Here is a 15,324-nt window from a genome sequence, read left to right as displayed (position 1 = left end):
TTAAGGACTCCAGGACAGGAATCATATATGAGAGAAGAGAAGGCGGTGGGACCATGAAATGCCACCAGGGTTTGAGGACACCTTGGGGTGGGGCACACAAAAGCCCAGGGGTTGAGGCAGGCTAGGAGACCAGCCCTCTGCCTTCACCCCGGCGCCCTCTACTGGCAATATAATTGCAGTTTCCCAGCCTGCCTGTCCAGCCAACCTGGCCAGACTCAAAAGAGAGGTCAAGCTAGATGGAACCTCAGAGGAAATTCAAATCCTGATTCTCCCACCTGTTGGTCACATGACCTTGAGCAAATTATTTCCTTCCACAGTGATTTTAAATGGTGGCAATGACCCCACCTTTCTCATAGGTGGTTGTAAGGAGAGAACCATGTGATGTTCTGCACAGTGCAGAGCCTGGCACGGAGCAAGTGTTCAGTAAACAACCCACCTTATCTGGCCCCTTAGTTTACTGATAAGGAAACTGAGGCACAGGGAAAGAAATAGGCTAATTAATTGTGGGTCAGGATTTGAACCCAGACCTACTGCCTCAGCCCATGTTCTTTCTGCCACATCACAGAGCCTCCTTTCTCCCAAAGCACAGAGCCATGCATCCCCTTGGACAGTGTTCAGACTGATTCTTGGGTCATAAGTTCATGAGCAGCCGTGACCAGAGAAGTTCACATACCTTAGCTGGCATTCCGGCCATTATGGGCTGAATTGTGTGCCCTCAAATTCATATATTGAAGTTCTAATACCCCAGCTACTCAGAATGTGACTATATTTGGAGATAGGGTCTTCACGTAGGTAACTCGGTTAAAAGGAGGTCATTAGGGTGAGACCTGATCAAAATGACTGGTGCCCTAACAGGAAGAGATTAAGACACAGATGCACACCCAGAGACAGGGCCTCATGAAGACCCAGGGAGTAGAAGGCCATCTACAGGCCAAAGAGAGGCCTCAGAAGAAATCAACCCTGCCGACACCTCGATCTTAAACTTCTAGTCTCCAGCACCGTGAGACAATTAATCTCTGTTGTTCAGGCCACGCACTCTGCGGTATTTGTTATGGAAGCCCTAGCAAGCTAGTACAAAAGCTGTCTCCAACCTGGCCTCTGCCCAGCTCAGGCCCATTTCCTTCTAGCCTCCTGCATACACACCTTCTGTTCCAGTCCCACAGACCTGCTCCCACCTCACATCTCCATCACATTCAGTCTCATTCCCACGTCTAGCTGTTCCTGCCACCTGAAATAAACTCCCACCTCCCCTGCACCTGCTGAAATTTGGCCCAGTAGAGATCTCACCTCCATGAAGCCATCCCAACCACCTCAGCTCACAGCTTAACTATAATCTTTTCCTCTTCATCCACAAAATATCTCATACATTATTAGAAAATAATAATAATGGCAGCTTCCATTGATTCAGTACCTACTATGTGTGAAATATTGTTCTACAAACTTTGCATACATTATCTCTTACCTCTCCATTTATATATTATATTTTATATATATATATATATATATATATATATATATATATATATAATCTGCATTTTATAGATGAGAGAAAAGAGGCTCAGAGACATGAGGTATTTTGCCCACGTCTCACGTGTTAGTAAATGAATTCATAACTCAAATCCAATTCCATCTGACTCTAGCGCTGGCTGGCTTGCTTCCTTCCTCCCTTCCTCTCTTCCTTCCTTCCCTCCCTCCCTTCTTCTGCCTTCCTTCCTTCCTCTCTCCCTTCCTCTCTTCCTTCTTTTCTATTTTAGATCAGCTCAACAATAGAACAGACTGTATTTTCTTATTGTTTGTCGTAGATGTATTTAACTTTCAGACGTCATCTCCTCCAGGAGCTCTCCAGGCTCTCCTGGGTGGAGGTCTTTGGGCTTCCCTAACATCACACCATCCAAATATTCTCAATGTCACTATGTATCAGAATCTCCTGAGGATCCTCTCTGGATATATAGATTCCTGGGCACACCCCACCTCCAAATATTCTGATTAATAGATCTGGAAAGGGACTCAAATCTTGCATTGTTTTTTCAGCTTTACTGAGGTATAACTGAAAAATACAATCTGTAATATATTTAAAGTATACAACCTGATGATTTGATGCGCATATACATTGTGAAAAGATGCCCACCACATCTACTAACATTTCTGTGAATTAACATGCTCATCAACAGAGTTCTCTTTCCCCTGTACCTTGCTGCCTTTCTTACTGGGGTCTCTGGCAATGTATTTGCCAAGGGACAGTGACCATACTGCATCAGGGACCAGCATACAACTGTATCCATAGACTAGATAGCTCACAAATGACTATCCCGGGACACAGCCAGCTGCACAGCAACCTCTGGGGACGCTCAACCCCATCACATAAAGAGCCACTGAGCTCATGTGTCAGAGTCGGCCCTGCAGGTTGGGGTCCAGGCCACCAGAAGCCGGCAGCTAGGACTTAGCAGGTGGTTCCATCTATGCCGGAAGCAACCCTCTGGCTCTACCTCAGGTTACGTGTGAGGGTATGGTGTGGCCTTAGGTGTCTGATGAGTCAGTCCATTGATTTGTTCCCAGACCTTATTCCCACTCAGCAGCCACCTCTGGGTTATCAAGTGCCTCCACATACCTGTAGCAGTTGTTGTGGAATTTGTTGTAAGAAGAGAGAGTGATCAGGCCTCCCCATGCAGCAGACAAAGAGAAGAAAATCTGAGTGGCAGCATCCTTCCATACCTGGGAGGCAAAGGGGGAGAAGATCCAAGGTCACTGGAGGAGGGGAGGGGAGTCTCCCAAAGTCAGGGCCACATCATCTCCCCAGGGGGAAAGGCACACCAACACAAATGAGAAACATACATCATTTGTGCTGGCAGCCAAAAAGGGGCAGTAAATTCCCTGGGAGATTAAACCTCCATTCTAATGGAAGGAGAGGAAACCAGACTACACATACAGGTCATGCTTGTAAGTCCTGCCACGTAGAAGTGAACAGAAGGGGACAGCCCTCTCTCTAGCTGCATACGTGCTCGATAAATAACCGGAACAGCAAATGTAGTCATGGGTACAAAAGAAATACCTTCTTAAACTGACGTCCTTACAGATTACAGCTGGTATTAAAACTCTAGAGTTCTACAGCTCCTCGCCTTAGTAAAACCATCTGGGCCTCAGCCCAGTGGATTGTATGGTGCCACATCCTCCTCGAACTTGGCTGACAATGCCTCTTGGTTCTCTTGGTGAACTCTCTTAATTGTCCCCATAAAACTCCAGATGGCCACTCAGGAGTCAGAGCTAGAGGTTTATGTGATTTGTACAATAGACCTCCCATCATTTTTATAAATTAAACCCAGTGTTTAAATTGTGCTTATAATGTGCAAAGAGAAAGTTCAAGCCTGTGCTGGCAAGTGTGCACCTACCCCACCATCCACTGTCCCACACTCCTGAGTAACAAAGCTGTGGTCTCATGTAAAGACAGCCATTCGTCGAGTGAAAGGACCCCCTCCCTGCATCAAGGGGAATTGCAGCTACGAGAAGATTATCCTATGATTTAGTTTCTGACCAATGATGTGAAAAACAAGTATCATGTGGAACTTCTGGGGTTTCTCCTTTATTTTAAGAGAGGGAGGGTACCTATTTCCACCTCTTTCCGCACTCTCTTTGTGTTACCTGGAATGCTGATATGATGGCAGGGGTTCTGGCAACTACACAGAAGTGAGTCACATGTGGACAGAGAGAGAGGAGCCTGGGACTCTGCGAAGCCACCCAACCAGTGCTTAACTATGTACATTGGGCCCTTCCGTGCATCAAAGGGAAAGAAAATTGTCTTGTTCACACTGTCATTACCTGGGGTTTTCTGTTACATGCAGACAAACCCATTCCAAGCTATAGGTTCTTAATATACTGTGTATAAGCCGATTTTTCTTCAAGGTGAGGAAATTCACTTACCAGCCAATCACCCCCTCATTTGGAGGTTTTCGGGTTGGGAATGTGAGAATAGGATATGCCTGTCCAGAATATGCAAAGAGGAAGTCCAAATGTGTGCTGGCTCCGTGTGGGTGTGCCAGAAGTCTGCAAATGTGCCTGAGCCCTTTAAGTTATAATTGCTGTGGTTTGCCTAAGCAAATTGCTGTTATTTTCCACCCAGCAAAACTCCATTCCCAACACACTATAATTAGTACCCAATGAGTCGTGTGAGGTGGCCCAGTGCTATTACGGGCATTGCATTCTTCATTTTTGCCTGCACCTCAACCCCGGATACAGGACAGCTACGTAGAACAACCACTCCAGGGATCAGAAAAAAACCTCCGGCTGCCCACTTCTCGTTAAAGACTTCCTGAGTGCGTAATGGTCCTAGGTTATCAGGACCTTGTAAACGCGGACAGCGAGATACCCTGGGGGAGGAAGTCTGACCCCTTTTGTCAAACTGTCCCAGAGCGAGACTCATCCCTGGGGTGTGAATGAAAGCATAAGCCCACCGTGGCATCCGTGAGTTTCTCCCACTTAGGTGTGATGAAGTACCAAATCCCAGCGCCAGCTCCAGGCAGGGTGACTCCTCGGATGAGGAGGATCACAAGCACGACGTACGGGAACGTGGCCGTGAAGTACACCACCTGGAAGAACCACGCGAAAGAGTGACCAGAATGAGCATGCCTGCAAGACGTGTCCATGCCAAAGAGGCATCAACAGAAGTGGAGGGTGATCTGTCATCTGGATACAAGCACCTGACGGTGAGGGCGTCACGGTAGTTGTCCCCAAACTCTGCCAGGGCTGGGGACACAGGGAAGGCACCGGGACCCAAGATCAGAGAGGACCAGAAATAAAGTCTGTGAAGGGACAGTGAAGGCTGTGGGTAAGTCGGCTGCAGTGCGGAAGGTTGGGGCGACCTTACCCCGCCCAGCTGCTGAGGGGACACCTCTCTGAGGAACTACCGAGGGAGGAAGGCTAGGAGCCTCCCTCCTCCCTAATTCCAACCCCACCCTCTACTTGAGGACCCTAACTAAATCCACCGTTAGAGATGAGTCTTTTAGCTTCAGCTTTCCATCCTTGTTTATACAGACACCCTAGGTGAGGCAGCCTGGCCAGGTGAAAAGAGCATGATCTTAGAAACATTTAGGTTCAAATGAAATCACACGTCTGGCACTGAGTAGCCTTCAACAAGCTCATAAGCTCTCTGAATCTGTTTCTGCAACTATAAAGTGGACACAATAACACCTTTCTTTAAAAAAAAAATTACTTTGTGGATTAACTAGCATAGCCACTAGCATAGCCTGATTGAGAATGGATGGCCATTCAGTGCAGTGAAGCTCAACTAGTATTTATTGATGGCCTACTATGAACCAGGCACTGTGCCAGATGTTAGATGCATGAAGATGAAGGGACTGAGGGCCTGCAAGACCCAGAGACAATGTCTGCACAGTGGGCCACACCATTTCACCTGGGACACTATGAATTCCGGGGGAAGCATTGTACTCAACCTGGGAGTTTACTAAAAGATTCACAGAGAGGACACCTGAGCCAGATCTAGAGCCCAAATACAACTTAAGGAGGTGAGATGAGGTGGAAGGTGGAGGGGGAAAGTGGGAAGGCAGTCGTGTGAGGGCAAAGGTCCAGTGACTCACTATTAGGACGGCACAGAGTGGGGGCTAAGAGTGACAGGGGCACTGGGAGGAGACCACACCATGGGAGGCCTTGAATGTCAGTCGAAGGACACTCCCGCATTCTGGATGAGAGGGAGGGACAGAGTGAAGAAACATTTAGAAGTAACATCAGCAGAACATGGGGACTGCGGTTTTGGATGGGGCTTACCTGTCAATCAAACATCTGGGTAAAGGAAGAGCTTGGGATCAGGATCCCATCCTACGAACCTGAGTTCAAATCCCAGCCCCATCACTTATGAGCTGAGCCAGCTGGAAAATGACTTAACCCCTTTGAGTCTCAGTGCCCACACTTGTGAAGTGGTGATAATGTCAGCATATTCCTCATGGGACTCTTGGAGGAGTACAATGGGATGATTCACACAAAGTTGTAGTGGAAACAGAAGCACCACTTCTGTCTTACTCGGGAATTATGCCAATCCTAAATTTAATAACACTGACAACCCTCTGCTCACAAGCCAGTTGAGTCCCCAGAATGCATCAAAAGATCTTACAAGGGTGAGACTCCCCCCAAACCCTCTCTGATCCTTGACGTGGGTGCATACAGCCAGCTAGGCAAGCACTGTTGGTCCAGAGCCTCCCCACTCCCACATTCCCACCTGTAGCCCTCCCCCCAAGGTACCTGGGACCCCTGTGCCCTGGGAGAGAAACAGAGACACCACCACACACTGGCTGCACAGACTCTAGGACCTGGCGGGGGGCTCCAGAATGGCAGGACCAGCAGGCACTGGGTTTTCAGGGGATGAGGACTGATTAAGGGACTTGCAGAGGTGGGTTGAGGGAAGGTTAGGATTTTTTTTTAACATTTATTTATTTTCAAGAGACAGAGACAGAGTGTGAGTGGGGGAGGGGCAGAGAGAGAGGGAGACAAAGAATCCGAAGCAGGTTCCAGGCTCTGAGCTGTCGGCACAGAGCCCGACGTGGGGCTTGAACCCACTAACCGTGAGATCGTGACCTGAGCTGAAGTTGGACACTTAACCGACTGAGCCACCCACGCACCCCAAGGGAAGGTTAGGATTGAGATTAAGATATAACTCTTGGGGTTGGGGCGCCTAAGTGGCTCAGTCTCTTAAGCAGCCGACTTCCGCTCAGGTCATGATCTCACGGTTTGTGAGTTCTTACACTGACAGTGCAGAGGCTCCCTGGGATTCTCTTTCTCCCTCTCTCTCTGTCCCTCCTCTGCTCATGCTTTCTCTCTCTCTCTCAAGATAAATAAACTTAAATACACACACACACACACACACACACACACACACACACACACCCCGATCTATCTCAGGGTCATTTCATTAAGCATTTGGGTAGATCAGTAAATCCAGCAAAGACCCCTGGCCTCAAATAGCTTACATTCTAGCTAGGATCTCCCTAGCCAATAGTGGTCATAATCATATTATCTGTGGCAGGTTACAAGGTAGTGAGTGTACTGGAGAAAAGAGAAAGTAGAGCAGGGTAGAAGGAGGGTGGGGTGTGCTGGGGAGGACGGTTGGGAAGAAGGCCATTTGAAATGGGCAGGGAAGGCCTCATTGAGAGGTTGGCCAGGACTTGAAGGAAGTGAGAGTGACCCAACTGGATATGTGGGAGAGCATTCTAGACAGAGGGAATGGCTGCAGTAAGGAGTGTTCCTGACTTCCAGTAACAGCAAGGAGGACAGTGTGGCTGGCAGGAGCACAAGTAGGAGAGGAAGTCAGAGAGGTGGGGGTAGGGAGTGGGGACAGGTCATGTAGAGCTTCGTGGGGCCTTTACTGGGGGAAATGGGGAGCTACTGCAAAGATTTGGATGGAGGGGTAACAGATCTAACATTTCCAGCAGCACCCAGTTGCTACACTTCGAGTATACAGCAGGGCGCAAGAGTAGATGCCTGGCCAGGAGCTAGGAGGCTGGGCTGTACTCCTTGTCCCGGGGACCGTGATGACTCCACCCAGGGTGTTTCAGTGCCGCTGGGAGAAATGCTCAGACACCAGATTTTATTTTGCTGGAAGAGCTACAGAATTTCCTGCTGATTCAGTGTGGAACGAGAAGAGAGAGAGGAGTCAGGGATGAGCCCAATGTTTCTGGCCTCAGGAGCTGAAAGGGTAGAGCTGCCACTGTCCAAAAGCTGTAGGTTAAGGAAACAGCAGAAGCGACTGCTTCCTCTAAACCCAACCTACCATCAAGGTCAACTCTTTCCTTCTGGCTACAGACCAGGGACGGGTGTCCTTTTTCTGCACTGCTGCCTCCACTGACCAGGGGGCCTCTGCGGCCTCCCCGCTGCCCTTGCCTGGACAACATGATTACTAGGTGGCTATGGGGGAGGGCAGCCCACCTCCTCCCAACCCCACCAAACGCAACTCTCTCTTTCCCCTGAAGCGAAATCCTTCCACACACAGACCATTGTGAAACCCAAAGGTATCTGACATCTCAGGAGAAAATCGCCTGCCTCAGGAGGGCTGGACTGTCCTCCAGGCTATGGGATGGGGCTGGGTGCAGGGATGATCCTGACCAGTCTGAACTCCCCATCCCACCAAGACAGTAGGGCAGTCCACAACTAAGGAATATCCGTTTCACCTCCTGACCACGGGTGCTAGTGGGAAGTGAGGATGGAAGGAGGCAGGGGAGAAGAGGTGATTTGGACAGCAGGGGCCGGCAGAAGAAAACTGCCAGACTGGCAGCAGTCTACCCAGCTGAGACACCTGCTCTCATCTGACTACGGGAGACTGTGTAGACGCGACTGTTTCTGGAGTTCCCTCTACAAATCAGCTGTTAGTAGTCCCATTTTGCAGAAGATGAAACTGAGACTCAGATTAAGTACTTCACAAGGGGTTAAATATCTCACTTAAGGTCTCCCAGCTGGAGCCAAGATCCACACCTAAAGCTTTCTAATTCCAAAACCTTTGTTCTTCCCTGAAGGCCACAAGATCACAAGTGGGTGGGGCAGAGCCGGGACTAAGGTGAGGCAAGAGAAAGCACTAAAGGTGTAATATTTAAGGAGGCACTCACTCTCAGGGGCCAATCCCACACACTCAGGAGCCTGAGAGTGAGCGCCACCTCAAATTTTGCCACCCTAGGCACTTGCTGGCCTCACCCACCTCCAGGCCCTGGTGTGTGGGAGGATGACGTCACTGCAGGAGACGGTGATCAGGGTGAACTGAAAGGGCCCACAGTTTGGTTTATACATCCTGGGGATTTCGACTCAAGTGTGAGTCAGGTGTACATGGAGGCTTTATGCACAGCTTGTGTTGGGGGAAGGGGGCTCAGAACACACTTGTTTTCAGGATGTATTGTCAGAGGAATTAAGCTCCAACGGTAATGAGTTATATTTGGCAGGAGTGGCAATGACTAGTTGATCTGAGCCTGCCGCCCAGACACCTGGCAGCATCCGCCTCGCAGCAGGAGCCCCAACCAGGTGGTCAGGTAAGGTCCCACCAGCTAGCTAATTAGGCTACTTTGTGTTGTTGCCATAACTCTCACGCAGAGCGGCCCAAGGTCAGATGGGATGCATTTGACCTTCTGGCTGCCTGCTGTCACCCCTGCCCCTGGAATTCTAGCTCCTCAATGGGAAACCCATTCCTAGGAGATCTCCTAGGAAGCAGCAGACCATTCTTGTCTCTGACTGCCCTGAACAAGAGGAACTGAGCTCCTCTTGCTGCAGGAGAAGGTGGACATCTCTGTTGCTTAGAAATGACAGTCTTCGTGGAATTTCAATCACAAAGGAGCCTGTCATAATGAGGAGCGTCAGCATTCACCTTGGCTTCCAAACGATGCTCCATGACCAATGTCTGCACACCCCAGGGCAGGGTAATAAATTGTGATTCATTATTTCTGGTGGCATTTCTCATTTTAAAAAAATGATCAGTGATCCTTACTTGGCACCTGTTCTCCATGAAGCAGAATGATAAGTTAGCAGATCTAAAAGAAAAGCTTACCTGCTCAGGGCTCCTCAAAAATTCCCATTCCAGAAAACCTGTAAAATCTAGCACCAAGGACTAAATTCTAGCTATAACACTGTCCTAAAAAATCATGGACTAACAAAGCTAACAAGGTCTTGGAGAATATTCAATCTGACCCTTGAGTTTGTAGATGTGGAAACTGAGGCCTGGATGCCTCTGTGACTTGCCCTCCTGGCAATGACAGCTGATGGTGGCAGAGATGGGGTGGGAGTACAAGGGTCCTGGCTCCCAGCAGGGGGACTTTTATCCCCTCTGTGCAAATGGATAGCTCCACAATTCTGCATTCCCATATCTTCCTAACACTGCCCCTCTGGGGAAATGATGGTGTGTAGTGGAAAGAGTCCAGGCTTTAAAGGGAAACAGAGGTAGGTTCAAATCCCACCACTGCCACTTAAAAGCTGTGTGACCTCAGGCAATTTCCTCTACCTTGATGTGCCTCACCTTCTCTATACATAAAATGGGAATACATGTCCTTATTTATTCAATCTGCTGTTGTGCAGATCGAATGAACTAATGCATGTGTAGCAGTTAGCATAGTGCCTGGCACACAGTGTTCCACAAAGCTCCCTTTCTCTTCCCATTTTCCCACCACAGCTACCAGGATGTCAGAGTGCTGCAGTGGCCCCTCAAGACATCAGTCATTCATAATAACAAAGATGAGAAAAGCTAATGCTAGTGAAGAGCTGACCAGATACCAGGTATTATACATATATGATCTCATTTAATCCTTCCAACAGTCCTATGCGGTAAGTACTGTTTTCCCCAATTTACAGATGCAGAAACTGAGGTTCCATGGGCCACACAGTTGGTCCAGAATTACACAATGAGAAAGCGATAGGGGCAGGATTTGAACTCAGACTGATCTGACTCTAGAGCCAGCAGGCCATCCTTCCCCAGGTCACCAACAGGGCCACTGTTCTCCCTCCTCACCCATCACCTCTTCTCCTGCAGTCACCCCTTCTAGCTTATCCTGCTAGAGACTGTCTGCTAGAGACCTGTCTGGCCACTTCAACCAAGCTGAGGTTGTCCTGTCTCGAGTTGTAAGTGACAATCCTGCCAGTGAGATTTTGTTTGAAAAATACTTGGCCTCTCTTGCTAAGCAGTCACTTGGCTTGGTTCCAAGCCACAGAAGGCAAGGAGTTCGGGAACCTCAGGACACGCTGGCCATTGTTGTGAGGGTCATGTCAACATTTCCCCCATCTTCCTGCTGCCCTAGAAGAACAATCTAGTCTAACCCAGCAGGCTCCTTGGGAGTCATCTGATCCTAACTCTCATTTTACAGAAGGGAACACTGAGGTCAGAGGGCAAAACTGAGGTCAGCTCACCTAGCAAGTGTTCAGAAGATGTCTTAGACATCACCCAGCCTGATTGCCTTTACTCTAAAAATGGGGAAACTGAGGACTTCTGCAATAGTTAGGTTTCCGCTCTTCATTTTAGCAGAAAAACAAATAAAAGCTAAGAGCAAACCAGAACCTCAGCCAGAGCCCAAGCAGAGATGTTCCTATACAGCAAACACCATGAGAAGTTCCAAATGAGTAGAACCCAGGTCTCCTCACCCCCAGTCTGCTTCTCCCCCAACCTTATGTGATTTTAGGTGTACCAATTACCTCCTGTAATCCTGACAATCCTGTGGGGGTCTACAGTTCAAGTTCCTGTGGTCCCAGATTACAGGGAGGGCAGCAGAAAGAGGTGTTATCAAAAGGTACCTATGAGCACGACCATGCACCCAGGAAGAAGACAGACTCCCCTCTGTACTGATGAGTGCCAAGTTTGGGTGCCTGGTGGGGGGTGTGAGGCCTGCCTGGGAGGTGGGGGGTGACAAAGACTCATGTGCCCTTGAGGCCTGATCCTTCCAAAGTGGGTTGTTTGGGTATCACCACCGTAAGCCCTGGCTGGGACACCCAGACCAAATCAACTCCACAACCTATGGTCTGAGCCCACCACCACATTCTCATTCCTTGGGCCTTAAAGACACATTGGGTTTCATCCCAAGCCACACAAATGGACTCTGAGGATGATTAAGTATCATTGGTTATCATTGAGTGACTGGTTAACTGTTTAATGGGGTTCTTCCCAAAGCGGCAGGAAAATGAGGGAAAATAACATGACCCTTACAAGAACGTCCAGTGTGTCCTGAGATTTCCTGGACTCCTTGCCTTCTGTGCCTTGGAACTGAGCTCAGGGTGGGAATTCCAATGTCTCCAAAGGGCTGGCCAAGCCACTAATCAGCAAGAGCGGCCAAGGATTCGCTCAACCAAAATCTCACTGTCAGGACTGTCCCCATTTAGTGCTCTGGGCACGCAGAGTGGAAGAGTGTTGGGCTGAGGGTCGCAAAAAGGGCGTGAAAAGTCCAAAATATGCTGGTGGGAGTGAGGAGAGGGAATCCACTTCACAATTTTGATCTTTTTCCAGCTTCTCAGCAGAAGCAATAACTGACCAGGCAGCCAGGCCAAGAAGCAAAAAGCCAGCGGCACTAATTCTGGAGTTTAGGGAGAGTGACTCAATCATGCGAGGTAGATCCCATCTGGTGAACAAAGTGGCAGCCCCCGACAGGAGAAGAAGGAAACTAATCAGCAACCACACCATCACTCAGGAGTTCTGTGTGTATTTGTCTCATTTGATCCTTAAAACAGCCCTGAAAGAAACATGCTATTTATCCCATTTTAAAGGCAAGGGTGAAGTCACTTGCCCAAGGTCCCAGAGCCACTCAGGGCCAAAGTCAGAATTTATCCCCACGTCTCCTGGCTCTTTTGCGGCTCCATAACACAACCACCCCTGGGAGTCCCAGACTTTTTAAGATAAATACAAGTTCTCACTTTTCCTGAAGTCTTGATTCCTTTTGCCAGGGACGCATACACAATCACCCAAGCCAGGAAGAGGCAGAAGGCTAGTGGCCACCTGATCTCCCCAGGATATTCAATTCCAGCAGAAATCTTCAGCACAAAGTACCTAAGAGGTGGAAAGAGAGATCAGGGAGGGGAAGGAGGAGGGAGGGAGGTGAGAGTCTGCAGGCTTTTATCTCCCAGCAGAGCCAGGAGCCTTGAATAAACCCCAGCCACTCTCACCGTCCTGGTTAGAGACCTGATGAGATCAGGGGGAGGGATGTGCCGATCTGGGTTCAAGCCCATACATTAGCACAGAGGCCAGTTGGATTTGCTGGGTTTCTAATTATGTTGTGGGAAGCCCATTATGGCCCTGGCAGCCTCTGAGCAAGGCTAAGTCAGCTCTACTGCCATCGGGAGCTGCCCCAGTACAAGTGCAAGTCCAAGGGCATTGGGGGTTCTGGCACAAGCAGTCCCCTCCCCCCTCCTGGTGACACGAGGTAGCTGTAGGGACACTGAGTCATGATTCAGACAATCCCTTCAGCTCTGCAACGATCAAGTCCTGCACCCTGGATGAAGCTGCTGCGCTTGTAGCTTTCTGTGACCTGAACAAAGGGCCAGCCAGAATCCAGACTCGACGGGACTGCAGAAATGTCGACCCAGAGTGTCCTGACCTGCACAGGGACGTGAAGGTGGTGGCTCCACTCCTGGCCTAGCTGGCAGCGGTGCCCTCTGGCAGCTAGCGGGTATGCACTTGGGAGGCTATTTGGCAGCGCATAGCCCTGCTTTTGGGAACAGAGATGGCCATACTCCATGGTGGCACAGCCCCAGCCTCTTTCGGTTTCAACCCCTGGGGCAACCTGGGCTCAAGAGCTTGGTAAAAGTGGCCAAGTGTGGAAATGGCCTAGGCCCCCCCAAACTTAGGGACCATGTCTCCCAAGCAATAAAAAGTCCTCCCCCATGTCCCCACTCCCCAGATGGGTAAACCATCGAGGCAACCATTCCACAGCATCTTGGCCATGTCAAGTAGCCCATGCTTTAACGAGGGACCTCCCAAATGGCTCCTGATAACAAATCCTCTTGGAAATAAAGACTAGTCCCAGAGAATAAGTAAAGACCACCAAAAACATATTCACAGATCATTGTACCATATACCTAACCACATGGATTATGTGATCAGATTTCACCTAACCACCAAGTCAAGACCCAGTTTCCCAGTGATTGGGGTGACCCACTCTCTCTGCTCCTACATTATCTTCAAAAGGGATTAGGTTATCATTCAGTCTAACTCTCACTTCTGTTCTGCAGGAAACAACCATGACGCCTCTGAGTCCACACAGGAGAGAGAACCTGGAATCGGAATTAATGGCTATTGGGAGAGGTAGTGGAGACCACTTCTTACTATCTAAGTAAAGGTCACAAACCAGGGCCCACTGATATGGGATTTCATTTGGCCCCAGTGTTTTATATGAATGAATTTGCTAACCTCTAAAATGGGAGAGACAGGTAAGAAATTCAGATTTTATTTCCAACTTGTCTTACAGAATGCAAGCTCTAGCAGCACCGGCCTGCCTTTCCAAATGACACTGTCACCTGGAGTGGAGCAGCCTCCCTCTCACGTGGCAGACAGGCTCTCCAGTTTGCCACTGTCCCCACCATTCTCCATCATCTAGTTTGTATTTTCAAACCTCCCTGCCAAGCCCCCGGGCACATCCGTGTTTCCAACCCTGACATAAAGCTTAACTGGAGAACATTCCTTATTTACCCTCCATTGAACCCTGTCTACATTTATCTCCTTTAATAAATGATTCCATAAATTTTATTAAATCCTCCTATGGTGGCTAAGGATTTCCTACTATTCCTTAACTTCAATCCTCAAAGACTGAAAAAAAAAAGAATGTAATAAGTACAAAAGTAAGGCAAAACTGTTTTTAAAAAGAGAGAGAGAGTGTTCTTCTTTAAACTAAATTATGACTTGTTTTCTTACTTTTTGCCTCCCTTCCCAAGTTTAGATGGAAGGAAAAAAAAAACAAATAAACAAGGGAGGCAAACAACAAGAGAGTCTTAAATACAGAAAACAAACTGAGGGTTGATGGGGTGCAGGGGAGAGGGGAAAATGGGTGGTGGGCATTGAGGAGAGCACTTGTTGGGATGAGCACTGGGTGTTGTATGTAAGCGATGAATCACAGGAATCTACCCCCAAAACCACAAGCGCACTGTATACACTGTATGTTAGCCAATTTGGCAATAGATTATATTTAAAAATAAATAAAAATAATAGATAATAAAATAATAAAGTAAAATAAACAAAACCTAGTTCAGTGAAGGTCTGCTTCAGTCACGTTGGCTGAAGGTTTTGCAGTGTTCTGTCACCAACACCAGGAGTGACAGCAATACCAGTTCTGTTCCCAAGAGCATGCAATCACGTCCCCTCTCCAAAGCCAAGAAACACAACAATTTGCTCTCAGAAGTCCAACCAGGGAAGAAGACTTCCTCCCATATCACTCGAGTAGGTACGGAGGGCGCAGACGGAGGCAGCTCATCCCTTGGACCACCCACACCTTGGACCACAACTTGAAAATTCATTAATTCACTGGGTTTCCCTTAGAAAGTTTATTTTAAAAAAAAATCTTACTTGAAGTATTCTTCACTTCCACTGACAAACGTCTTATTGGCCTGGCTGGTGAAGTTAACCATTGTCAAGTTGGGATAGGCAGTCATGCAGAAAGTGGAGTTCTTGATCTGTATTTTGGGATGGTCGCTGATGACACAGGAATCTGTTTAGAAGAAAATGGGACAGAAACACAGTGAAATCTGTACAGAAATTATACACATCTCTCTCCTCTCTCTAGCAACTGAAGAATAAGAGCCAAAAGTATTTGCCAAATGCTAGGGACTAACCTGGAAAGTGTTACCTGAACAAAGGTGCATCTGTCAGGTGCAGATGAACCC

General features: G+C 48.4%; 1 protein-coding gene across 1 annotated transcript in view; it reads right to left on the bottom strand.

Moving 5' to 3' along the window:
• Positions 1 to 15,324, bottom strand: part of SLC6A5 (solute carrier family 6 member 5) — a 55,478-nt gene that overhangs the window by 22,237 nt on the left and 17,917 nt on the right. The window contains exons 6-9 of the mRNA XM_047823241.1: positions 15,008 to 15,149; positions 12,367 to 12,499; positions 4,446 to 4,580; positions 2,609 to 2,712 (exon numbers count right to left, since the gene is read on the bottom strand). Coding sequence (XP_047679197.1) covers positions 2,609 to 2,712; positions 4,446 to 4,580; positions 12,367 to 12,499; positions 15,008 to 15,149 — 514 coding nt within the window. The remainder of the gene's footprint in view (positions 1 to 2,608; positions 2,713 to 4,445; positions 4,581 to 12,366; positions 12,500 to 15,007; positions 15,150 to 15,324) is intronic.

This window comes from Prionailurus viverrinus, chromosome D1 (genome assembly GCF_022837055.1).
Source record: "Prionailurus viverrinus isolate Anna chromosome D1, UM_Priviv_1.0, whole genome shotgun sequence".
NCBI classification, from domain to species: Eukaryota; Metazoa; Chordata; class Mammalia; order Carnivora; family Felidae; genus Prionailurus; species Prionailurus viverrinus.
Note: the sequence above shows the minus strand (reverse complement) of the source record. Positions and strands in the feature narration are given on the sequence as shown.